This window comes from Oryctolagus cuniculus, chromosome 15 (genome assembly GCF_964237555.1).
Source record: "Oryctolagus cuniculus chromosome 15, mOryCun1.1, whole genome shotgun sequence".
NCBI classification, from domain to species: domain Eukaryota; kingdom Metazoa; phylum Chordata; class Mammalia; order Lagomorpha; family Leporidae; genus Oryctolagus; species Oryctolagus cuniculus.
Window position 1 is genome coordinate 43,800,934 of NC_091446.1, and position 25,751 is coordinate 43,826,684.

Below are 25,751 nucleotides of genomic sequence, written 5' to 3' on the forward strand. Positions count from 1 at the left end.
ATCAACAGCACGATGAGATAGACATTTATGAAAAGAACATAGATAAATGGTCAACAGATACATGGAAAACTGCTCAACATCACTAATTGTCAGAGAAATGCAAATTAAAAACAACAATATGATATTGTCTCACACTGGGTAAAATGGCTATTACCAAAGAGACAAAAGATAACATGTACTGGCAAGGATATAGAGACATCAGTTGTACACTGATGATGAGAGTGTTAATTGGTATAGCCTTTAAGGAAAGCACTAGGAAGCTTTTTCCAAAACCTACAAATAAAGCTGCTGTGTGATCCAGCATTTCCACCACTGGGAATGCATCCAAAGGAAATGAAATAAGCATATTGAAGAGATATCCACTCCCCCATGTTCACTGAAACATTATTCACAGTAGCTAAGACATGGAATCAACCTATATGTCCATCAACAGAAAAATGAATAAAGAGATTTTCACAACTTTGTGGCTCAGTTTCATCACATGGGTAGTCTGAAATAAGCCACAGTGGGAGTGTCAATACCATGGAAATCGGCAAATGCTATACATCAAGACTTTTGGTTTTCCCTGGTGAGCAGGCTGTAAAGATTTCCTGGCTCATTGCTGACCCCTGGACTGTCCCTCCCAATGGTAGGATCAGTGGTCTGGGCCTCGGGGTTTTCCAAAGCGCTTTAGTTCATGCTAACACCCAGCCCATGTTGAGTAGCAGTGCTCTAACTTCGGCCTTCCCCGCCCTGTGCTATCATCAAACACACAGGCCTGAAGAGCCACCCACGACTGGAGAGAAAAGAAATGCGAGGTGGCTGGAGAAGCAATTTCTATTTTTTTTCTAGAAACATCCCTGTAAAGGTGTCTAGTGGAAGTCAGTGAAACAGAGGGATCGGAGAACACTGGATTTTGGACATCACAGCAATGATCCTGGCTAGAAAACATATCATTTCGAAAGAAACACTAATTCTCTTTTCTGTGAAATCAAGATAATAAAAGCACCTAATATTGTTGTAAAGGCATAAAAAGATGATGCAAATAAAGGACTTAATACCTTGTAAGTGATGATTCAATAATACATTCTTTTAATATATCTATATGTGTCTATATATTTGGCTTGTATGTGTAGCTTCTAAAGTTATGCACTCTTGGCGTGCCATGGATAGCTATTATCCTTTATTTAAGAAAAAAATCTCATGTTGGGGTTGGTGCTGTGGTGTAGATGCCGCCTGCAGCGCCAGTATCTCATAAGGGGGCCAGTTCGAATTTCGGCTGCTCCACTTCCAATCCAGTTTTTTACCATGACTTGGAAAACCAGTAGAAGATGGCCCAAATCCTTGGGCCCCTGCACCCACGCAGGAGACCTGGAGGAAGCTCCTGGCTCCTGGAATTGGATCAGCCCAGCTCCAGCCATTGGGGCCATTTTGGGAGTGAACCAGCAGATGGAAGCCCACCCTCCCTCTCTCCCTCCCCCCCGCCTCTCTGTAACTCTGCCTTTCAAATAAATAAATAATAAATAAATCTTTTTTAAATAAAAAAACTCATGTCATTTAGAAGAGAGCAACATATGTTGTAGATACTTAATAAATTTTTACCCCACTGAGTGGTCCTCTGTTCTGCTCATGTCCCATGCAGGTTGAATGCCCGTATAGATAGATTTAACAAAGCCTGGCTGCAAAGTGGAATCCTCTGTAAAACCTAAAACACCAGTACCTGGTCTCTAAACCCCAGAGAAGACGACTCAATTGAGTAGAGACTGACGTGGTTCTGGCAGTCTTTGAAAACATCTTCGGGTGATTGTAACATGCAGCCCCAGTAACCGTTGATTTTGGTCATGAGTTCTCAGATGTGTGAGCACTTGCATTATTACACATGGGAATTATCCAGCCCCACACCAGACCTGCTGAATCTGGAACTCCATTGGAAGAGCCCAGCAACCTGTGCTTTAACAAGCCCTCCAAGTGGTTCCAATGCAGCTGGAAGCTGAGCATCATGGTAGTTTCTCTCTCTCTCTCTCTTTTTTAATCGGAGCATGCTCTGAACTGAATGGAATGACTTTGTCCCTTACACAGCTCAACAAAGAAGATGAGATTTATGAAGACAGGAAAGCTGCTCTTAAGAAAAGAGGTGGGGCCGGCACCGCGGCTCACTAGGCTAATCCTCCGCCTTGCGGTGCTGGCACACCGGGTTCTAGTCCCTGTCGGGGCGCCGGATTCTGTCCCGGTTGCCCCTCTTCCAGGCCAGCTCTCTGCTGTGGCCAGGGAGTGCAGTGGAGGATGGCCCAAGTGCTTGGGCACTGCACCCCATGGGAGACCAGGAGAAGTACCTGGCTCCTGGCTTCGGATCAGCGCGGTGCCGCGGCGGCCATTGGAGGGTGAACCAACTGCAAAAAGAAGACCTTTCTCTCTCTCTCTCTCTCACTGTCCACTCTGCCTGTCAAAAAAAAATATATATATATATATATATATATATATATAAAGAGGTGGGTAACTTGTGAGCAGGGACATCACTGTAGACAGTGGTTTTCTGTCTTAAATCTGAATCCGTAAGAAGGAAATGCTTCTTGTGGTCTTTGCTTATCACCTTTTTAATGATACCATTTTTTTAAAACTAGGCTCTCCCGAGGGCTGCCAACTACCAAAGTTCTTTGTTGTCATTGAGTCTACTGTGGAGTAACAGAGCAACCCAATTGGGAAACCTACTTTGTTCTGAGTTCTTCTAAGTCCAACAGTTAGCTCTGACCGGTTCACTGAGCCTGTGTCTCCTCTTGGTGGTTGCTAATGACATACACCTGAGTAAGACATACAGCTGAGTGAAACCCAACTGAGGCAGCTCAAAGGACCATGGTAAGGGGATTTGCTTTGGTGATAGCAGTGGGAGTGAGTGGGGAGATGAGGTAGCATCTCTATGGCTGGCTCGGACAAGGAACGTATAAAGAAGTATCAGGGACGAGGGTGGAAGTGCTTGTAAACGTTTGAAGTGCTGTTGCTGAGCCCTGTCTGACCTACCCAGCTCGGCTCCCAGAGAAGCAGCAGCTCTCCCGGTGGGGGTCCACGTGCGTTCTACTCTGAACAGACAGGGGCGCTTCAGGAGGTGCAGTCTCCATGAGCACTGATTATGGACCTCTTTCCCTGAGCTGATGCGGACACTATGAGTGGCAGTGGGTTCCTCAAGGAGGTCGTGGCTGAGCTGCGTGAACACTGTGCGTGAGGGAGGGGCAGGTCTTCTAGGTAGAGAACACAACATTTGGACAAAGCAGGCAGTTGTGAGCATGGTGAAATCTAGGGCAGTGAGGAGTCTGTCCTGACAGCAAGGAGGTTTTTTTTTTTTTTTTTTTTTTTTTAAGATTTATTTATTTATTTGAATGGCAGAGCGAGAGTGAGTGTATGTTTCCATCCACTGGTTCACTTCCCAAATGGCTGCAATGGCTTGGGCCAAGCTAGTCCAAGGCCAGGATCCAGGAACTCCTTCCTGGTCTCCCCCATAGGTGACAGGAGCCCAAGTACTTTGGAACATCTTCTGCTGCTTTCCTGGACACTTTTTGCAGGGAACTGGATCAGAAGCAGGCAGCCAGGCCTCGACTTGAACTCTAAAGTGCGATGAAGGTGTCATAAGTAGCAGCTTAACCCACTGAGCCACAAGGACAGGTCCAGACAGGAGGAGGTGGTGGTAGTGGGGATGGAAGGCAGTGAATACGGTCATAAAGAACTGGGGGCATGAATGGAAGTCTTTGAATAACAAGTGCAGAGTTTTAGTTCCTATCTCGTATGCAGGGAGGAGGTGGTGACTATATTTGAACTGGTGAGTGAATGACACCATGTAGCCTGCCTACTGTTTACAAGAACTTGTTGAAAGGGTGATAGGATATTTCAGAAACGTTACTCTGGTGGTGAAGTACAGGATGGAGTAGGGAGAGGGTGGGATACATCAGAGATCTAACAGTGCTGGGTGAATAATTAGGAAACTTTAAAATAAAGTTTAGAATATACATGTTTAGAATGGTGGCATGAGAACAGGAGATGGATACAAAGGACTTTCAGTGGCAGAATTACTGGTGTTGAGGAGAGGAAATTTGAAGAGAGCAAAATCTGAAATCTAGGGAAGCGAGAGACAGACAGGCATGCCCTGTGACCAGTGTCAGGGGATTTACCTGTGGGCGGGCCTCTGAGTCACCACTGGGAAGTGCAGAATGAAGAAGTAGCAAATGGCAGCTTCAGATTTTTTTTTTTTTTTTTTTGACAGGCAGAGTGGATAGTGAGAGAGAGAGAGAGAAAGGTCTTCCTTTGCCATTGGTTCACCCTCCAATGACTGCCATGGCCGGCGCACTGTGGCCGGCGCACCGTGCTGATCTGATGGCAGGAGCCAGGTGCTTATCCTGGTCTCCCATGGGGTGCAGGGCCCAAGTACTTGGGCCATCCTCCACTGCACTCCCTGGCCACAGCAGAGAGCTGGCCTGGAAGAGGGGCAACTGGGACAGAATCTGGCGCCCCGACCGGGACTAGAACCCGGTGTGCCGGCGCCACAGGTGGAGGATTAGCCTAGTGAGCCACGGCGCCAGCCTTTCAGTATTAAAAACATCCACCTCTCTAATAAATGGAAGTTTTTGGAACCATCTCATTTTTTCACCTTAGGCTGACTTCATGAAAATATTCTCAGAATATCTTCCCCAACCTCAGCAAATTTCTAGGGGCTCGTGCTATATCACTCGCATCTTTAAAAATGAACACAAAGGCAACAAAAAATCTAAATGTTTTTGGTGGTGGTGTCTTGTTTTTAATTTTGGTTATATTCCTGCAGTTTTCATGAGGAAGTTGATCCCAGTGTGTTCAGTCTGTCATTCTTGAAATCTTCTTAGTTCAATATTAGTTCATTTTAGCCCCCAACTTTCTGTAATTTTTACTGTTTTAGAATGAGCCAAGGACTTTCATGAAATGATTTCTCCTGGGTTGATCTGAGGCTGTGTCTTGGTAGAATCATTTGAACGCAGGAATTGATGGGTTTTGCTGAAGTGAGACCTGCCCTGTGTTGTAGCATTTAACAGGGGTGCTTTTCAGAGAAGAGCTGTTATTTCTCTTCTCTCAAATTAGACAGAAATTATCACACTTGAGGGAGTCATATTAAAGGTATATCACTTAATTGTCATTGAGATAATTTATCACTTGAGGTTTATTATTTCTACATCTTAACAGATAATATACCCTTCTTTTAATAAGCCTCTGAATAAGATCTATGTGCAAAAATAATCACGATTGATATATTTAATTTTAAGAAGACTGTTCACTTTAAGTATTCATTAAAAGAATGCTGTAGCTTAAGCTTCTGGGTTTCTCCCTTGCATATAAATTAGGCTCAGTGCACAGAATGATTATTTCTTCAAAACAGGGTTTGTGGAGACTTCAGGGACCTGAGTCAGTACGAAAGAAGAAGAGTTTAATATGCAGCATATCAAAGATGCAGAGCGAGGAGAAACACAGGACAGCAAACGGTTGTCATTTCTGCCAGGAGCCCAGCAGCCCGCGGCGGGCAGTTTGGAGGGGAGAGGGCTCATCGTGGAGTGGGGGCTGCTGACCTGGTAGCAGTTTCCTCCTCGCCATGGCAGCTGCCCGGTGACTCTCATACTCCACAAAGGCAAAGCCCCGGTTTTTGGTTTTATCCGCAGCACTTGGGTAAACAATGACATCAACCACGCCTTCGGTGACCTTCTTCATCTCCAATAAGATTTCTTCTCTCTTTTTGGTTTTTGGGATCCCACCAACAAACAGTCTGCAGTTGTCCACGCTGGCACAAACCCCTAAGAGACGGCCGTTCCTGCAGAAAGAGCAGGTATTCTGATTGGCGAGAATCCTGGTGTGATTCAGGTTTAAGGCAAAGGTTAAGGATGTGTGCCTTTCAGACCAGATGTGGCTTGCAGATGGGGAATGTGTGGCACATCCCAAAGTTGAGGCAACTTTTGAGAGATTAGAAGATGTGTAAGCATGGGCTTTATGAATCTTTTAAAAATATATTTATTTGAGAATCTGATAAACAGATACAGATGGATAGACAAGGTACTGCCAAGTGCTAGTTCATTCCCCAAATGCGCACAATGGCCAGGGGCAGGGACCCTGATGTTGGGAATTGTGAACTCAATGTCCATCTCCTCCGTGGGTGGCAGGAACCCAACCACATGAGCCTCACCACTGTCTGCCTCTGTCTGTATTGGCAGGAAGGTGGGTCGGGAGCCTGAGCTGGGAGTTAAGCCCAAGCACTTTAACAAGGGATGAGGGCATCTTAGTCCATGTCTCAATTGCTAGGCCAAACACCTGCCCTAGCATCCATGTTTTTAAAGGGAAAAAACTCCCAGCTGAGCAGCATCTGCTCTTTTCAGAGCAAATAGGAGTTTACCAGTTGCTGTCAATTCCCACCACTCCCTGATACACCCTCAGCACTGAGGCCTTGTCACCTGGCTCACGTGCCTCCTGTCACCTGCCTGGCTCTGAAGGCTTCTAGGTTTGCAAACCTTGGGATTCCCTCTCTTCTCCAGCCAAAGGGAGAATTTGTCCTAATTGCCATTAAAATAGTCCTTAATAGTCCTTTCTATTTGTACAGATTGTTATGTGTTATTTTATTTGGATCACCAAAGTAGCCTGTGAAATGGACACGTTGCTTGCCTGCTTCTTCGGTTTTTGCAGATGAAGAACTGGAAGCTCTAAGAAATTAAATGATTTATGTATCAACTTACAGATTCTAAGGGATGAAGCTAGCCTCTGGGGATGCAGTCCTCTGGGGATGATGTCCCCCTGTACAAGGCTGCTGATTAGAAAGTACAGTTATGAGTATACTTCCATTGGCAGAATAGAGCCTGGTCAAACTCTTCTGGCAAAGTGTATGAAAAGTCTCAGGTATGCATCAAGTTTCACCAATCATGTTCCTCTTAGATATGTGTCCTTAAGGGACTGAGATGAGCACCAAGATTTATGTAGAAATGTACTCATTGCTATTATTTAAAATAGCCCCTAATTTGAAAATGAGCAGCATATCTCCCAAGAACTGGTTTAATGTATCTCAACTGAGATGTTATTGGCTTTGGAACTGGATATTTCCTCCTTGTAGAGTGCAGCACGTTTATCATCTATGATTCTTGGTCACTGGGTGCTAATAGCTACCCATCAGGTCATCCAAAATTGCCTTTGTCCCTTTCTAAATGTCCCTCGGGGTGGAAAGTACTGCCCAAGCTGAGAATCACTGGTAAACAACAGATGAGTCTTCATACTGTAGGATGCTCTGTCTTTAACACTAGTAATGTAGAAGAATATTTGTGGTTATTAGTTCATAATATGCTGCTGGGTTAAGGAGATAAGTATACAAGAAAGCCATGTTGATTTAAAATGTATAGAAAAATCTAGAAAGATAATAGAATGTCAACCTAGTTGTCATCTTTGGGGGCTGGGGTTGTGGAAGAATGATTTGAACTTTTTATTACTTTGTGCTTTTTGGTGTTTTCCATATGTTGAACTAGGCTGTATGATTTTATAATAATGGTATTAAAGATGAGTAAAGTGTCCCTAACAGAAGCCGTTCATTTATCCTGAATAAAAGCGCCCAACCAGGTTGAGTGAGTGGTGGGTCTGGTTTCCTCGGAATTAGTGGCTCTTGACTGGGTGACAATTAACAAGGACTGAGCCACAGTCTCAGTTGTCTCTGCTTTGCTGAAGAAGCAGGGACCACATGGCAGACTTCAGATAGGCCCATCTCAGGCTGGTGAGCATGAGTGAAGGGATGTGCATTTTTGGGGAGAGAGAGGGTTGATAAAAGAACCTCCCAATTAACTTTTAAAATTTCATTTAAAAGAAAAAAAATCCCTCTCTTCCAAGCTGGCATTTATTTAGAAATCATATTATTTTTGCTAGTTAGGAGCCTATCAAGTATCAGTTACCAGCAGGAGGATCCTGGGGTTTCCTATCCTATTTTTAAATGTGTGTGGTTGGTCAGGCACTTTTCCCAGAATTACTTGGAGGCAAAGAACCACCTCTCAGACGCTGAGGGCATGATTTTCAAGTCTCCAGAGGCCAGACATGTAGACGATGTTCTGTGAAGGTTTGATGAGGAGGATGGTCAGACAGTTGTGGGTCTTTTTTGGATAATAGCTTTATCCCCTGAGAAATGGTGACTAAAAGCAAATTAAAGGCTATTTTCTTCTCTGTAAGGAAGGCGCTCTCTCTGGCGGGATTGCCTCAAGGCAGAGTGGAAATAGATGAGTTTGGCTCTATTTATCATTGCGTTTACCTTCCAGTTTCCAGTCATTCTGTACTTTTGCCTTGATTCTGGCATCCAACCTGAACTTTGACTGCATTCCCAGCCACCGGCTTTCTGCAACTTCTCCGTCATGTTTTTCCCTTTCCTCTTTCCCTCTTCCCTCAGTACCACCAAAACCATCAGCCACTGTTGAGCACCTAATGTGTGTCAGGCCCTGAGATTGACATGCATCATTTATTTTCCACAACATCCCGTAAGATGGATGTATTTTATCTCTGTCTTAAAGGTGAAACACTGAAATTCACAGAGCATACTACTGAATATCAGTGATGGTGGCAGATTGATTATGTTCATTATTCATAGGCTATCTGTTTTCAAAAAATATTGACAGAAGCCAGTGAATAAAAATGTATTAAGTAGCTGAAACAGACCCTATTGATTCCCTACACAGCAAACTCCACATCCACTTCAACTCAAAGGCTGTTTGGAGAATGACCCTTACTGTTAGGATGCCTGGATTCCATAAAAGACCAAGATACAAAGAATGTCCTATCCTCTAAAGTCATGTAACTATAAAGTAAAAGAATACATTGCAATGTAGTTTTGTGCATTTAGTGTGTATTATCTCCTATGTGGATGTTCCGAACATTTCTGTGCCATCAGGTGCTGGGATAATGGTGATGCTCTCATATCCTAAAGGTCGAAGGATTTGGCCACAGGAACCTGAAACTCAGCCTCCTGATTCCTACCTCAAGCATTCTCCACATTCCACACAGAACTTCTTTGGGTCAATAGAATCATGTGTAAGAGGGGAGCCTTCTTTGTATTTGCTCTCAGATTATGGTCCAGAATCCAAACTTGGGATGAATGGTTAGGCTTCTAGCCTTAGTCACAGGAAGACCAGTTTGGGTTTGACAAAGAAACTTAAGAAAAATGACCTAGTAGTTAATAGATGTATGGAATTATAAGGATGATGGGTGACTCATATGAGGCCTAGAGGAAGTGAGAGAAAACAGTGGGAGATTTGGTGGTTTTGAATCCATCAAATTTAAGGTTCAGTCAATTTTAGGGTATATCTGTATTTTCCAAAGGAAATGAGAGGATACTTCAGTTTGTGGAAAAAATGAGTTAAAAGGTAAGTTTGTTTTTGTGTAAAATTTTTTTAAAATTCATGCAGAATTCTTTTCATTATATGAATTTTCCATGAACTTGTTGAAGTACTCTCCTAGCTGTGGAGAAACGCATCTTAGAAGTATCAACTGTGCTAATACATTGTAGTTCTAACTTCTGTTGTCTCCATACCACTCAGTTAAGCGTTTACAAATCTTTATGGTATACCCACAATAATATCTGAGAAATGGATGCTATCACCTCCATGTTGTGGATGAGAAAATGGAGGCACAGAGTGGCAAGTTCCCTGCTGTCAGTCAGGTGAAGCCTGGCTGACCCAGTGCACCTGCTCTGGCTTTTTAACTGCTGCTGCGCTAATCGTCCTCCCAGGTGGCCTGAGACTTCCCCTGGGAAAGCATTTACCATAATTCCCTTTCCAAACGAAGGTTTTAGAACTAGTGATTTCGTGGAGTTACCCTTATTTCCGTTTTGTTTACATTGGCTATTGATTGCACAGGGTCAGTTATATTGTAGTAGCCTCCTCTACTGCAATGGTTTTAAACGCTATCTGTACTCAGCTGGCCCTCAAATTGTTATTCATGGTGGCCCATCTCCTGGTTCTACTTTCACAGTCACAGTCCCCCCCCCCCCCCCCCCCGCACGGGATGTGTAATGTGTATCTCTAATGTAAGGTACCCAAATCAGAGCTCTTCTTTCCAGCTGTTTCCCTAGACTTTTTCAGCTCAATGGCACTACCATATCCAAGGATCATTCTCCTAAAACACTGGGTGTCCTCTGAATTCTCACATTCTAAATCCAATTTCTAGGTAGGCTTTTCTACTCAAATGGGTAGAAACTTTTCTACTGAAAATATACACCAAATCTGCACACACACACACACACACACACACCCAGGTTTTTTTTGTTTTTTTTTTTTTTTTTTTTTTTTTTTTTTTTTAACTACGTCCACCTGACCCCCTTGTCCGACAGTCATTGCCTCTTGTCTAGATCCCAAGTACTGTGACAGCCTTCTCAGTGACTTCCTGGTCTTGGTCTCACTTTGCTGTGGTACATTCTCTACCCAACAGTCAGAGTGTTGCTTTTAAAAACCATGAATCTAATGAAAACCCTTCGGCGATTTCCCCTTTTTGTTGGAATAAAATTCAAATTCATCATCACAGAATACAAGGCTCTTCACTAAAGTATGTTCAGCTCTTCCCTCTATCCTATCTGGCCACATGGGCTCTTTCTGTCCAGCAAGCATGTTAAGCTTATTATAGGAACTGTGAACTGGCTGTTAGCTTTGTCTGGAACAATCTTCCCCAGGTCTGTCATGGCTGACTCTCTTCATCTAGATCTTAGATCAAGTTTGAATTTCCCATAGAACAGCTTGTAACACATCAAGTTAGAATAGCTGCTTCCTCAAACACCTTTATCCCACCCCTGGGTTTATTTTCTCCTATTGTGTTGAATCATCTCATGTATTTTATTGTAAGAATAAAAAATTGTACCTTGACACATTTCCAATGTTTTGAAAGCACCATCACAAATCTATGAAATGCATAAATTAATGAATTTTGTTTCTTTGAACATTTCATAAAGTACAGTTTGATGTGTCATATAGTATTTATATTAAATAAACAAATTCCACCAAGGAAAATACAAACCTATTTTTTTCTGGCTTGGCATTTTTGGTATATACTATATTAAATAAACAAGATAAAAAAACAGACGCAGATGCATTGTTTGACTTAAGCTTTAAGATGATCTTACCTAATCTCATAATTATTAAGTTGCTTGATTGCATTCTTGGCTTCCAGTTTATTTGAGAATGTTACAAATGCATATCCTCTATTGTTTCCATTAAAGTCCATCATCATTCTCATTTCATAAATTTTACCAATCTATAATAGAAACAAAAATTTATATTTATACATTTATACTTCCAATTCAGCACACATGCATGTGTATACATAAGCGCGTGCGCACACACACACACACACACCCACACACGATGTTTTCTAAAGTCTGCCTCCTGTCAGTATTTAGCATTTGCATCCCATGTGGTTTGGGTTCCATGTTTTCATGTGAGGTTTAGATCAATCATCTGACCTATGGGAAAAGTCAAGTTAAAAAAAAATGTCCAAGTGCCCTTTCAGGCTGAGTTAAATATTTTTGACAGAGCAAATGACCTTTCATCACACAATTTTCTCCAAGTTTGTGCAGTATCTTAGAGACTTAAAAATACATTTGTCATCAGAAGTACAATTTCTTGATAGATTTGTCCATCCTCTCTAAATTGGCCTCTGAGGTCTCCATAGTTTGCTTTTGATTATAGTCTATCACTGATGTTTAAAACAAAAATCAAGACTACGCATTTGGAATGTAGCTGAGCTCACTTCATCACTGGTCTTTCTCCGTCATGATATCAGCATGAACACAGGTTCTTTTCAGGGGATGATCCATAGAGCCCTGTTACTTTTTTAAAAAGATTTATTGATTTATTTGAAAAGCAAAGAGAGGGAGAGGGAGTCTTCCATTGAATGATTCACTCCCAAAATGGCCACAATGGCCAGGACTCGACTAGGCCAAAACCAGGAGTTTTATCTAAGTCTCCCATGTGGGTACAGGGGCCCAAGGACTGCCATCTTCTACTGCTTTCCCAGGCACATTAGCAGGAAGTTGGATCAGAAGTGGAGTAGCCAGGTCTGGAACCAGGGCTCACATGGGATGCTAGCAGCATTGCAGGTGGCAGTTAAGCCCACTGTGCCACAACTCTGGCACCTGGGGGGGTCCTGTTATTTTCTCAATCTGTAGACAAAGGTCTGTGCTAATCTTAAGATAACTGACAGCCCCCAGGACCTCCACAATAGGAGAGCATTCACTCTATCTTTCTGGCTGCAACGCCCCTACTTGTGCACATATGATTCTCCCCCACTACATCAGCTATCGTTGTGGATTGTTGTAAGGGTGGTCCAAATAGGCATGATGGGCATGTGTAGGGAGAAGCAGTGTCATTAAATGCCGTTACCTTCCCTTTGTGGTTTGTTCCCTGCAGCTCAGCCCCTCCCCATCCAATCACATGGTGTCTAGTGGTGGACACAAATTTCTTCTGGGTTCTTTAGGAAAAGTTGGAACATTCATCTTTATCTTTTGAGTGTTGATGCTGGTTTTCAGGTTAAGAATCTAAGCATCTTATAGGATTAAGTCCTCACAATTTGTTCACATACCAAATGGGAATACAGTTTGGAATCTGAGGCTGATTCTCTTTCTCTCTCTCTCTCTCTCTCTCTCTCTCTCACACACACACACACACACACTCATACACACACATACAATGAATATTTATATGTAGGGAAAACAATTTGTCATATTTATTAAATTTTCCAGGAATGTATTAATTGCTAAAAATTTCTAGGTAACTGATTAAAAATAAATCTTAATTTTAAATTCTCTGTTTAATTTTGGATTTACTTTAAAATCACCTATTATTCAGAATTAAAACTAAGAGCATTTATTACTTAGTAATTATATAACAATCCATATTCTGAATCTTCCTGATGTATTAAAAGTAGAAAAGAAATTTGGAGTTGTGGAAAATTTATTTTGTATCTATATTGACAGGCATACTCCTTATTTTTTGAAAAGTAAAAAGAGAGAGAGAGAGAGAGAATATTTTCTACACAGGTGTTAATTCCACAATTGCCCGCAGCAGCCAGAGATGAGTCAGGCTGAGGCCAGGAGCCCAGAACAAAATCCAAGTCTGCTACATGGATGGCATAGATCAAGGTTTTGATCCATCATCTGTTGCCTCTCAGGATGTACATTTGTAGACAGCTGGAATGAAGAGCAGAGCCAGGACTTGAACGCAGGTCCTCCAAAATGTGATGCAGGCATTCTAAGGAGAGGCATAGCCACTGTGCCAAATGCCTGACCTGGCATATTCTTTTTTTTTTTTTAATTTTTGTGAAAATGTTGCATTTTATGAAACCATGTCAAAATGCCAATTTGGAGCATATCTTTTAGCCCGGTTTCTGTGGTGTTATTGTTGATTGACAGAGGCATTGAGTTGGCTGTGAGATGGCCTACTAGTGGAGGGATTGGAGAACAATTTGTACATTTGAAATTGTTAGCAATGGAACTTCAAGCTGTCCATAACAGGATGAAGACCAGAGTCAAGACAGTGAACAGTAAGTGAACACTCACCCGTGGTTAGGAAGGTTCGAACTTTGTCCATGGTTGAGGAATGGCAGTGGGAAAAGAAATCATCACTGATGAGTAAGAATGAGAGTGAAAGCAGAGTAATAGGAGTAGCGTTTTTTTCTTGAGAAATAAAGAACATTAAATGTTAAATCTGGACTCACTTTTTCACATATTGGTATAAGCTCATCCTCAAAAAGATCCCGGGGAAGTTTTCCAATGAAAATTTCACAGCCTCTTTCCGGGGGTGCAGCGTCCCAGCCAGGTGGAGGGCCACCATACTTTCTTTGTCCGTTCTCCTGCACATCCACAGTGGGGAATATGAGGGAGAAAACAAAGCCATGGAATCTTTAGTTTGATTTCCTTGATTATTTTTCAGAACCTATTTACCATGAGGAATATGTTTATTTTTGACAAGTAATACCAGAGAATAAAAGTGAAAGTCTGTTATATGAATAATATACCATGCTGTGTACTTTAGCCTTGCCTGAGATGAGCACCATAAAAAAAAAAGTCAAGGGATGGCTAAATATATGGGACTATAACTTTTAAATTGCTGATTTTATTATGGTAAGAAGACTTAACATTAGATATATCTTCTTAATAAATGAAGGACTTGTTATGTTTTTCTTCTGTGCAATAAACTCACCAAAGCGTGATCATCAAGGCATCTTATTATAATTTAAATTTCAATGTCAGGAAACTTCAGTTGAAGGCTGTGTTGTGGCAATAAAGGTCCTGGAGCTGGACTACTTGGTTCCATTGTTTACTATCTGGAAGATCAGGGGCAAATGAGTTCTCCTATCCCCATTTTTCTCATATGGGAAGTGAGGATAATATCTGCTGCAACAATAATAAAACAATGTAGCTGTTGCACAGAGGAGACAATACATCAACATGCATGGCACAGTTCTTGGGACATGATGTAATTGTATATTCAACAGCCATCCCCTTCTTGACTCCCTGGATTTAGGTGGTTTTCATGTGCTAAGCAAGAAAATGGGGCACTTACATAGAAACTTACTGAGATTAACATTTGGAGAAGTACAATGACTAATCTGGGGGATGGTTGATGAGGGACTTCAATCTGTTTCCAAGGTTGATAGAATGGTTCATTAATGCTGAATCTTCTCTCTAGTGGTACCTTTGTTCCTTTGTTTTTTTTTTTTTTTTTTTTTTTTTTTTTTTTTTTCCTTCCAGGAGTTAAAGACACAAAAATAACTCTAGGGGCTCAAAACTGAAGGTGTGGGTCCTGAAGTAGTTGATTTATTGCGCAAAGGTAAACTACTGAGGCATGCTTTAATCTTTTCCTCATTGTATTCAATTGTGATTTTGGGAGAAAAGAAATGTTAAGGAACCAAATGCCATTCATTACTAACAACACAATGGACATTTAAGGAATTACTGTGCTATAATATAGTACATAGTTGAAAAGAAAACATAATACATAGACTAAAAAAAAATTCTTCAGTGTAAAACCTTAGCCATCCTTAGAAATAGTTACTGCTAAAAGTTGCAGCCAACTTTTCCAAATATTCTTCAAAGCATATGTATGTATGTATGTATATGTATATACATATTTATTTGATTTATTTATTTGAAAGGCAGAGTTACAGAGAGGCAGAGGCATGGAGAGAGTGATCTTCCATCCACTGGTTCACTTTCCAGTGGCCACAATGGCCAGAACTGGGACAATCCGAAGCAAGGAGCCAGGAGTTTCTTCTGGGTCTCCTGCACAGGTGCAGGGGTCCAAGCTGTTGGACCATATTCTACTTCTTTCCCCAGACCATAGCAGAGAGCTGGATTAGAAGTAGAGCTGCCAGATCTCGAACCGGCACCCATAATGGATACTGGCACTGCAGGTGGCAGTTTTACCTGTCATGCCACATTGCTGGCCCCTAAAGTACATTCTTAAAAGATACATGTTAGTTGTTTAAACACATTAACTTATATGGTAGCTGTTTGATATTTAAAATCAAAGTACAGCAGCTTAGAGTAATACTGTTAAATGATACTTCATATGTACTAACTTGAGCCTTTCTCAATTATTTATAAAGGTTAGCATAAAGGTTCTTTAAATAATGTCTGTGGGGGCTGGTGCTGTGGTGTAGTAGGCTAAGCCTCCTTTTGTGGTACCAGCATCCTATACGGCTGCTGGTTTGAGTCCCAGCTGCTCTACTTCTGATCCAGCTCCTTACTAATGCTCCTGGGAAAGCAGTGGAAGATGGCCCAAGTACTTGGGTCCCTGCACCCATGTGGGAGGGGTGCTCCTGGCTTCTGGCTTCGGATTGGCCCAGCTCCAGCCATTATGGCTATTTCGGGAGAGAACCAGTGGATGGAAGATCTCTCTATCTCTCCATCTCTGTCATTAATTCTGCCTTTAAAATAAATGATTTTTTTTAAAGATTTATTTTATTTATTTGAAAGACAGAGTTACAGAGAGAGGTAGAGACAGAGAGAAAGGTCTTCCATCCACTGGTTCACTCCCTAGATGGCAGGCCGCAACGGCCGGAACTGTACCAATCGGAAGCCAGGAGCTTCTTCTGGGTCTCCCATGTGAGTGCAGGAGCCCAAGGACTTGGGCCATCTTCCACTGCTTTCCCAGGTCATAGCAGAGAGCTGAATCAGAAGAGGAGCAGCCAGGACTAGAACCGGCACCCATATGGGATGCTGGCACTTCAGGCCAGGGCTTTAACCCACTGTACCACAGCACTGGCCCCCAATAAATGAATCTTTTTAAAAAATGATGTCTGTGGTTATGATTACTTCTTTACTCCTAATAATTTATACTATGCAGCTTTAAATAATCATAGGAAAGATAACAGACAAATGTTCTGCCTTGCCTTGATCATTTTTTGCTTCACACAGCTAGGTCTTTTTCACCTTATTGAATATTTAAATTTTGACTATAACATCCTTGTATACTTTTATCTTACCCTATATTCCTGAAGTATTATTCTGAAGAATAATTAAAAATGAAATGTCTTGTGCTTAAAATCATCTATATCTCAACCAAGGATGTCCTAAAATACACAAATTTGCCATTTGCAGGGGAAAGAAATGTTTGATTGACTTATTTCCTAACAAATACCTATGTAGCACTTCCTGTATGCTGGATGGTGTTCTAGCCCCTCAGCAATGTTACAGATTCAGGACATCATTATCCATTAATTAATTAGCTAATTTTATTTGAAAGAGTGAGAGAGAAGAAAAGGGGGTAGGGAGAGGGAAATGGGAAAGGGTAAAAGGGGAAGGGGAGGGAGAGAGACCTTCCACCTTTTGGTTCACCTCCCAAATGCCTACAAAAGCTAGGTCAGACAGGAGCTTAGGTCTCAGGCTGAGTCTTCCACATTGGTGGTAGGAACCCAATACTTGAGCCGTCACCTGCTACCTCTTAGTGGGCATATTAGTAGAAAGTTGGAATCGGACAGAGTTAGAAATCAAGTCTAGGCAGTCTGTTACAAGATGTGGGCATTCCAAGGGGCCTCTTGACTTCTGTGCCAACTACCCATCCCCAGCACTATGCTTATCCTGTTTTAGAGAAGACCCAGAAGCCCAGAAAAATCCAGTAAGTTGCTGCTATCACATACAGAGAAGTCAGGAAATTTGCCTTTAGAGCTGACCAGTCTGGTGTCTGTATTTTGCTGCCTTGATACGGGGAAACCTAGTCATTTACAACAGATATGTGAACATACGCCTTATTTATGAGAAAAAAATTACCATGCCATTAAATAGCAAACTCTGCTGCATTTCAAGTGTTTTTCAATTTCCAGTAACTTTTTTAAAAATTCTATTTGAGAAGCAGAGAGACAGAGAGAGAGACAAACAGCCACAAAGAAAACTCCCATCCACTTCCTCACTTTCCAAATGCCTAAGAAATCCAGGGCTGGGCCAGGCCAAAGCCAAGAACCAATCTGGGTCTCCCATGAGCGTGATAGGGACCCAGCTAGTGGAGCATGGCTGCTGCCTCCCAAGGTTCGCATTAGCAGGAAGCTGGCACCAGGAGCTGGAGGTGTGTAGTCAACCCAGGTACTTTGGTAGGAATGCTGGCTTCTTCACTAGCATCTTGACTGCTAGGCCAGACACCCACCCCGACTTTCAATAGTTTGATTACATAACATTTTGAGGAGAAAATATCCCATGCTTATTGCTGAGAGAGAGAGAGAGAGGCATATTACTTGCCAAATCGCTATCCTCCTGTCTGGGCCAAATGTCTCTGCTTGGGTGATGGTCCTGCCCTGAATCCATTTCTGCATTTACATGTCTATGACTGCTAATGTATTATTTAAATAAATTTAGTATGCATTTGCCAGACTTTTTGATCCTTTAGATTGAAGAAACCAAACTCTCATCCCATGCAAAATAGATCTTCCAGAATTTCTGATTTGAAAGCTTCATCTCCTAATTTGAGACGTAGGCCACTGTAGCAGGTAAACCTTTTTCATTTTCACATCCTGTCTCTTGATGGCTATTACTGCTACGAAGGACACCACACTGTTTGTGCCCATCACTTGTGTAGGAGGGTTTATTTACTCGGCTCAAAGGATCAGGCAGGAAAGCTGACTAGGATTTCTGTGTTTTTTTATCAACCTTGGAACAATTCCCCACTAATTATTTTAGGGGAATTGCAGAGTCTGGCTGGTTCAGAGAATACCCTGAAGTTCCTGGACACTGCGTGTGCGTGTGTGTGTGTGTGTGCACGTGTGTGTGCGCAGTGGTGGGGAAGAGGAAGAGCTCCCACATCTGCTCTGTCAACCACCCACTGGGTGTGGAATGCAGCGGCGGTGGTAGTGTAGGCCAATTTAAGGTTAGCACTGGGCGTTAGTCACGGGGTTGGAATAGCTGTCCATTACTCGGGAAGGACAGTTGGACTCTGGATTGCTGGTATTTCAGGCACTGTTTTCATAATTGAGGAGTTTAAAATAGAAAAAGCCCAGTTACAACTGCCCTTCTCTCCCTTCTCCCCACCCGCTCTGATGTCCTCCTCCCGGGATGCACTCACCCTAGCAACACAAATATTAATAGTTCAGAGAAAAATAGTATAGGCTAGTTTTTTTTTTTTTTTCCAATGAGGGAATAAACTCTGCTAAGTTTTATTTGTCCGAAGACTTAGAAACTGTTTTCTCTCGTGTCACATATAAATGTGTGGAAACCCTTTAACTACATACATTGAAGGTTTATAGCCAATTCTAGCTATAAATCCAGTGGCTTTATTTTAAACATTGGGTGCTGAGCCTAACCAGAATCTCAGTTTGTCGATGTACAGTGTTTGGAGAAACCAGTTCCTCCTGAAGTCTTCATGTTGGAGCTGCAGATCCTTTGCGAGATGATGTTGTTGTATCTTCTTTGCCTTGGACCTTCTTTAATAACTAATTCAGGCAACTGATTTTAGTATGAAGTTGAATCTTAAGTGGCTTGAGTTCATTTAGCCATCTGACTTTTTATACATCTGGAGCATCTGGGCAAAGCTGCCTTTTATAGAATATGAAACTGTGAAATACTTTTTTCTTTCACAGCTAGGATGGTCATAGGTTATAGTAAGTAAACTGATTTCCGATGCCAAAATTAAATGGTAGAAACTTTAGTTTGAGTGTCCATGATAGTGGGTACTTTAATTATCATGGCAAATCTGATGTGGTTTTGGGTTTCATTTCTAAAGGTTAAATTTTCAATCTGTTTCTCCAAAGCCAAAATCTCTGTGATCTAGTATCATTTTAATAAACTCTTTTCTATTTAACCAGCCAGAGGTAACATCTATTACTTCTACAGCAGCAGATGGGCATTGTGTTGGGTGTTTTATATGCATATATTTATTCCCATAATCTTGTCAACAAACACATGAGAACAGTAGTAGAATTAATCTGAAGCTATAGATGACAATTTGAGTTATGGAATAGGTCCAAATTGTTATAAGCAGTTAGCAACAGAAACAAAATTTGAATCTTCCCTCCACACTTGCAGTCATGATATTATTTTTGTTTTGTCCTTGAAGCCATTCAGTTTTCTCCTTTTATTCATGAGGAAAGTGAGTCCAGAGATATTAAATGATTGTTAAAAGTCACACTGGGAGGCCGGCTCTGTGGCCTAGTGGGTAAAGCCGCTGCTTGCAGTGCCAGCATCTCATATGGATGCCGATTTGAGTCCCAGTTGCTGTACTTCCAATCCAGCTCTTCGCTATGGCCTGGGAAAGCAGTAGAAGATGGTCCATATCCTTGGGCCCTGCACCCACATGGGAGACTGGGAAGATGCTCTTGGCTTCTGCCTTTGGATAGGCACAGCTCCGGTCATTGCAGCCAATTGGGGAGTGAACCAGCGGATCGAAGACTCTCTCTGTCTCTGTCTCTCTAACTCTTTCAAATAAATAAATAAAATCTTTTTGAAAAATCATACTGGTTTAATTTACCACTGAAAACCCTATAATGAAAACCCCATGATTCTCAATCAGGTGAACGTCATGATATACCCACTATGCAATAGTTGTGATGAATTTTCCTTTCAAATTCACCAGCCTCCTAACTGCATATTACATATCACATGAGTTCTCTTGTTGAACTTCACCAAACATGGAGACCATATGGTTCTTTTCCCCATAAATGTACCTATACACACACTGGAATGACATTAATTAATGAACCCTTGCTCAGTCGATTTTTCTCCTGAGTGGGAATTTGAGTTCTTTAGTGGCTATTTGGAAACATAAGATTTCAAATCTGCAATCATCTTTGTGGTTCTGTTCAGTTCTTTGTGCTTTTTCCTTTATAAGAGGGAAGAAATTGCGTCTTTTTCCAATGGAACTGTTTTCAGATGTCTTCGTATTCATTTTCCCATCCACTGGGGCTGTGTTTACCCCTGCTTCCTCGTGTGCTCACCGGTCTCACAGGCTCGGTGGCGTTTCAGCCTTTGCAGCCTCCCGGTCAACAAGGCATTCCCCAGGACAGGGGTCGGTGGGCGAAGTCCTGTGGAACATTCTCTGTATCAGTAGCCCAGAGAGACACTGTTGATGTACTGCTATGTCTGTTGGGGTTCATGAGTCTGTACTGTGAGACAGTACAGAATGGAGGTCCTTTTAGATGTTATTTCTACTATACCATCTGTGTACCAGCTTCCTCATGATGTCAGGGGTCAAGGCAAGTTTGAGGGGCCTTAAAGAACATATACCAAAAGGACTTAGTGTGATTTTTAACTTTGGTCCTCTTACAAAGTTTTTGCTGCCTCAGGACAACAAATAATGTTATAGGGAGGGGCCAGCGCTGTGGCGCACTAGGTTGATCCTTTGCCTGTGGCGCCCGCATCTCATATGGGTGCCGGATTCTAGTCCCAGTTGCTCCTCTTCCAGTCCAGCTCTCTGCTGTGGCCTGGGAAGGCAGTGGAGGATGGCCCAAGTGCTTGGGCCCCTGCACCTGCATGGGAGACCAGGAAGAAGCACCTGGCTCCTGGCTTCGGATCGGCATAGCTCTGGCTGTAGTGGCCATTTGGGGAATGAACCAACGGAAGGAAGACCTTTCTCTCTGTCTCTCTCTCTCACTGTCTGTAACTATGTCAAATAAATAAATAAAAATCTAAAAAAAAGTTATAGGGAATGTTCATTTTTCTATTATAAAATTATGTTTGATATAATTTGTTCATTTTCTAATCTTGTTAAATTCAGTGACTTTATATTAGTCAAGTCTGTTTTGAGACTGGGAATTTTTAGTAAGCAGAATCTATGTGGTCTATTTATATACTCCAACTTACATACTCTGAAAGTTGACATGACCCTTACTACTTTTAATAATCCTTCTAACACATCTGAATATGAATGCAAGATATTATTTTCCTAAAAAGTAACTTCTGAAGGTCTGTTTCCTGGCTCAGTGATCTTACTCATCTCAAGTTATTGGAGATATTACGGAAGCAAAATCAATTTATGTTACCAAACTGATGCTTTTAATATCATCTTTTTAATAATTTACCTTTTAGCATTCTTTATTGTAAGCATCCCCTTATGAATTTAGTATCTCAGTGTTTGAAGCATTTAAAAGCAAGCAGGCTTTTCAAAATAACTTACATTTTGTAAAGCTTTTTATAATATAAGTTTTTTATTCTTAGGGATATTAAGTTTTAGAATAGACAAAAATAACAATGAAAGCATTTTTGAGTATGTATATAAGTGTTTGTTCATAATCAACTGATGCCAGCTGGCTCCTAAAACTTTGTCTACATTTTACAGCCAAATGTTTGGGATGACAATGATTGTAATGCATACATTTCCTGTTTTGAGGACAGTGTGTGCTCACGCCCACTTCTGGCTCTAGGCATGTGCTTGAACACACCACGCTAAACTGCAGGCGCCTCTATTGCCCATCCAGTAAACAGAGGAGAGTTTCACTGATTCCTTGATCCATTTAGGGCTTTTAATCTTTTGAAATGTGTTATTAATTCAATAAGCCCACCTAATTTTTATTTACAATTTTGAATTAAATGCTATAGCAGCTTGAGATCTGGTTAAGTTATGCAAACTGTCCATTTGCAGATCAATGCATACTAAAGAACATTGGCTCTGAGTAATTGCTCTCCTGTCTTTTCTTCCTTTAATGTAAGCCAATGATAATTCCATCTAATGCACTTGGATTCCATACATAAGAAACTGTATACAGCCTTTGTTCTCTTCATCACACCCCCAGGAATTTTAACTTCTGACAATCTGATGGAACTGGAAAGAGCACTAAATCTTTCCTGATTTTAATTTCATTATCTATCAAAGCATGGGGTTGATGACACTTGTGGTAGTCCTGTGGGATGCTTGTGAAAGGGAGGCTGACTTTGATTCCACAACTGTCTGTGGGAAAATGTTCATTGAATATTTTATGAGTTGGTGCAAGGAGCCTAGAAGTTGATATTGTTGGAACAGTGAAAATCAGTTTATCTCCAACTGCATAACTACTTGACACCTATTCTATTAACAAATGCCTCTCTTTGCACTGAGTTGTTACTTGAAGAAACTTGCATAAAAATATGAGTTTATAGTGGAATATCTCCCACAAGTGGAAGATAGTTAGGAAAGCAATTACAAAACTGGGAAATCATGATCAATTTCTAGCTGGACATTGCTGACTACTAAAAGCTTTGAGCCCTACTCCTCTTGGTTTACAAAGACTAGCTGGCACTGGAGACGTGTTTAATATATTCCTGAAACAGCTAACTTTCCCCCTCAGAAAACCCCAAAGAGAATTGGAGGTGGAATAGCTCTCAGAGAGGATTCAGTGTTATAGAATGCTGTGCTAGTGTGCCATTTGACATCACCTCAGTTCCCTACTTGACCGCTGAAACACTGTTAGAAAGGATTCCAGCTCCTGAAGCCCCACACATATGCACCATTGTGCTCATTTCTTCTTTGCCTAGCTGTGTTTGAAAGCTTTCTTTGCATCTCATCATGATAAGCTCCTAGGTACTGAAGACAAAGAGTCATTTATTTTTGGTTGCTAATTGGTGTTAACAAACATATCACTGGGTGGGTAGGTGGGGGAATCTTGAAGTTGCCTATAAGCAGAATCTGAAGTCTAAAATATTTGCCCATACTTCTGCATATTTGGGCCATGAAAACTCACATCAGCTTTTAAACTGATCAAGTAGAAAATTTCTGTGCTCCTAGTTTAAGAGAAATTACCATAATGCATAGCTTGTAAAGATTTTGAATTATATACCAAGACCTCATAGATGGCAAATTATTAGCCTAATTGGAGAGAAATCCATTGTTATTTTTTAAAGGAGCTTTTAGAACATATTTATCTTTCTTGGGATGATGAAGTTCCTACAAATGCAGGATGCATGTACAAGAATCCACAGAACTGCTCCTTCATTGGGAATCTGCCATACCATGCTATGGCACGTGTGGCTAGCAGAAGCAAGTCATCTTCTGAGCCTTAGAATCAAGTTGGCCTTGGGCAGCTCGCTAAGCTTCAGGAAGCATGCCTGTGATAACCTGCTGGTCTCATCCTGTTCTCATGTTTATCACTAGCGATTTAGAGAATTGGAATATATGTACTTGGTGAATGCCCTATGTGTTTGGAAGCAGAGTTCTAAGCAGGTGGTGAGAACAGGCCATAGCAGAGAAAGTAGAAACCTACCTAGTTACCATGAGGCCAAATTCCTCTTTGTCTAGGTTTTTTGTGTAGCGTTTGGAAATAGAAGTCATTGCCTCCATGGTTTTTCATCTGCTTCTCTCTGAGACAATCTAGGTGAAAACAATTAGTAAAAAGAGAAAGATATTCCATTGTTGGTTCACTCTCCAAGTGGCTGCAATGGCCAGGGCTGGACCAGGCCAAAGCCAGGAGCCTGAAACTCCATCCAGGTCTCCCATTTGGGTGTGAGGGCCCAAGTATTTGGCAATCTTCCACTGCTGTCACAGGCATACTAGCAGGGAGCTGGGTCAGAAGTGGAGCAGCCAGGATTCCAGCCAGCACTCATATGGGATTCCAGCGTGCCAGGTGGCAGCTTAACCCTCCACACCACAATGCCTGCCCCCAAATCTGCCCTTTGTCTTTGGTCTTTGAGAGTTTGATAGATCCAATTAGTAAGTGTATTACACAAAATCAAAAGAAAAGGAGCTAACTTAATTTCGGGAGCCCTTAGAAGAGGAATAGTATCCTAATCTAAGAGCGTCTCTTGTACCTTACTGCTTAGACATACTTGTTGCAGAATTGAATAAACTCAAACCAAAACATCATCACATTGAAACTCCATAAAAGAGAACACTTATAGAAAACAAAACTTGAGGGGTAGGAATTAAAGGCTGTTTTTTTTTTTCCCTTCTAGTTTTAGGGGATTGTTCCCAGGAAACCAGGTTCATAGCTGATTAGTAGAGAAAGAAAAGATAAAGTACAATTACTTATTTGTCTGCTGTATCCTTAATGAATCTTTGAAAATAAGACACATACATGTGTTCATTATGCAAAGGTAGTCTGAATTCCATAACTCTTTTGGTGGAGTTGTGCTGCCTGAGAGGTGCTCTATGTTAGGGATGCTTTCTCCTTGACTTTTTTTTTTTTTTTTTTTTTTGACAGGCAGAGTGGACAGTGAGAGAGAGAGACAGAGAGAAAGGTCTTCCTTTTGCCGTTGGTTCACCCTCCAATGGCCGCCGCTGCAGCCGGCGCACCGCGCTGATCCTGGCAGGAGCCAGGAGCCAGGTGCTTTTCCTGGTCTCCCATGGGGTGCAGGGCCCAAGCACCTGGGCCATCCTCCACTGCACTCCCTGGCCATAGCAGAGAGCTGGCCTGGAAGAGGGGCAACCGGGACAGAATCCGGCGCCCCAACCGGGACTAGAACCCGGTGTGCCGGCGCCGCAAGGTGGAGGATTAGCCTATTGAGCCACGGCGCCGGCTTCTCCTTGACTTCTTACAGACTCACATGAGTCTCAAGTCCAGCATTATTTTGTTGGAAGAAAGCCAACTGCCAGTCTTGGTCACATAACCTGGGTTATGATATTCATGGAATTCACCATACTCTGTAATGAGTTTATTTCTTTACATGTCTATTTTCTATCTTCCAAATGAGAATAAGCCTCATGAAATGCAGTAGCCATCTAACTCTTCATGAAATCAGCAGGTAAATTAATAAATGAATCTGTGCTTTAGTTAGCATGAATGGGTATCCCCAGGAGGGCTGCACCTACTTCCATTAGGAAGCTTAAACACTTTTCTATGTGGTAGGAATTTTATTTAAAGCTTGTGAATTCATTTCCAATGGAGAGTACTGTATTACAGATTAGAGTTGGGATCAGCAAACTTTTCCTGTAGAGGACAGTCAATATTTTAGGCTTTTTATAAAACAATCCCTAAAAATGTAAAAAAAAAAATCATAACCTGCAATGACTACAAAAACAGGCTGTAACTATATTGGCTCAAGGCCATGGATTACTGATCCCTGGTTTATAATTGTATAACTCTGGGGCTTATTTTCTAAGTACAACTTTTAAAAAACTAGGCTGTGTTTATATTAAATATATTTCAAATATAAAAAGAATGCAAAATAATAGCCTAATGAACCCAAATACCTATCCAGATTCAATAATGAAGCTTTCTTTATGATTCATAAATTTCTCATTTTTTTAATGATTCTTAAAAATGTTTTCTGTTTTATGAGATTATTCCTCACAAAAACAATCATTACAGAAATATTAGAAAATAAATAAGAGTATCAAGCAAAAAGAACACTTTTATTGATTACATTTTATCATTTTCCG

At 41.5% G+C, this 25,751-nt stretch overlaps 2 protein-coding genes across 6 annotated transcripts in view; one reads left to right on the top strand and one right to left on the bottom strand.

Moving 5' to 3' along the window:
- ASAH2 (N-acylsphingosine amidohydrolase 2) overlaps positions 1 to 25,751 on the top strand; it is a 204,278-nt gene that overhangs the window by 175,289 nt on the left and 3,238 nt on the right. The window lies entirely within an intron of this gene.
- Positions 1 to 25,751, bottom strand: part of A1CF (APOBEC1 complementation factor) — an 88,621-nt gene that overhangs the window by 24,770 nt on the left and 38,100 nt on the right. For all 5 annotated transcript variants that reach the window (XM_008270124.4, XM_002718366.5, XM_070057677.1 and 2 more), the window contains 3 exons: positions 13,696 to 13,830; positions 11,105 to 11,235; positions 5,556 to 5,794 (listed from right to left, as the gene is read on the bottom strand). In XM_008270124.4, coding sequence (XP_008268346.1) covers positions 5,556 to 5,794; positions 11,105 to 11,235; positions 13,696 to 13,830 — 505 coding nt within the window. The remainder of the gene's footprint in view (positions 1 to 5,555; positions 5,795 to 11,104; positions 11,236 to 13,695; positions 13,831 to 25,751) is intronic.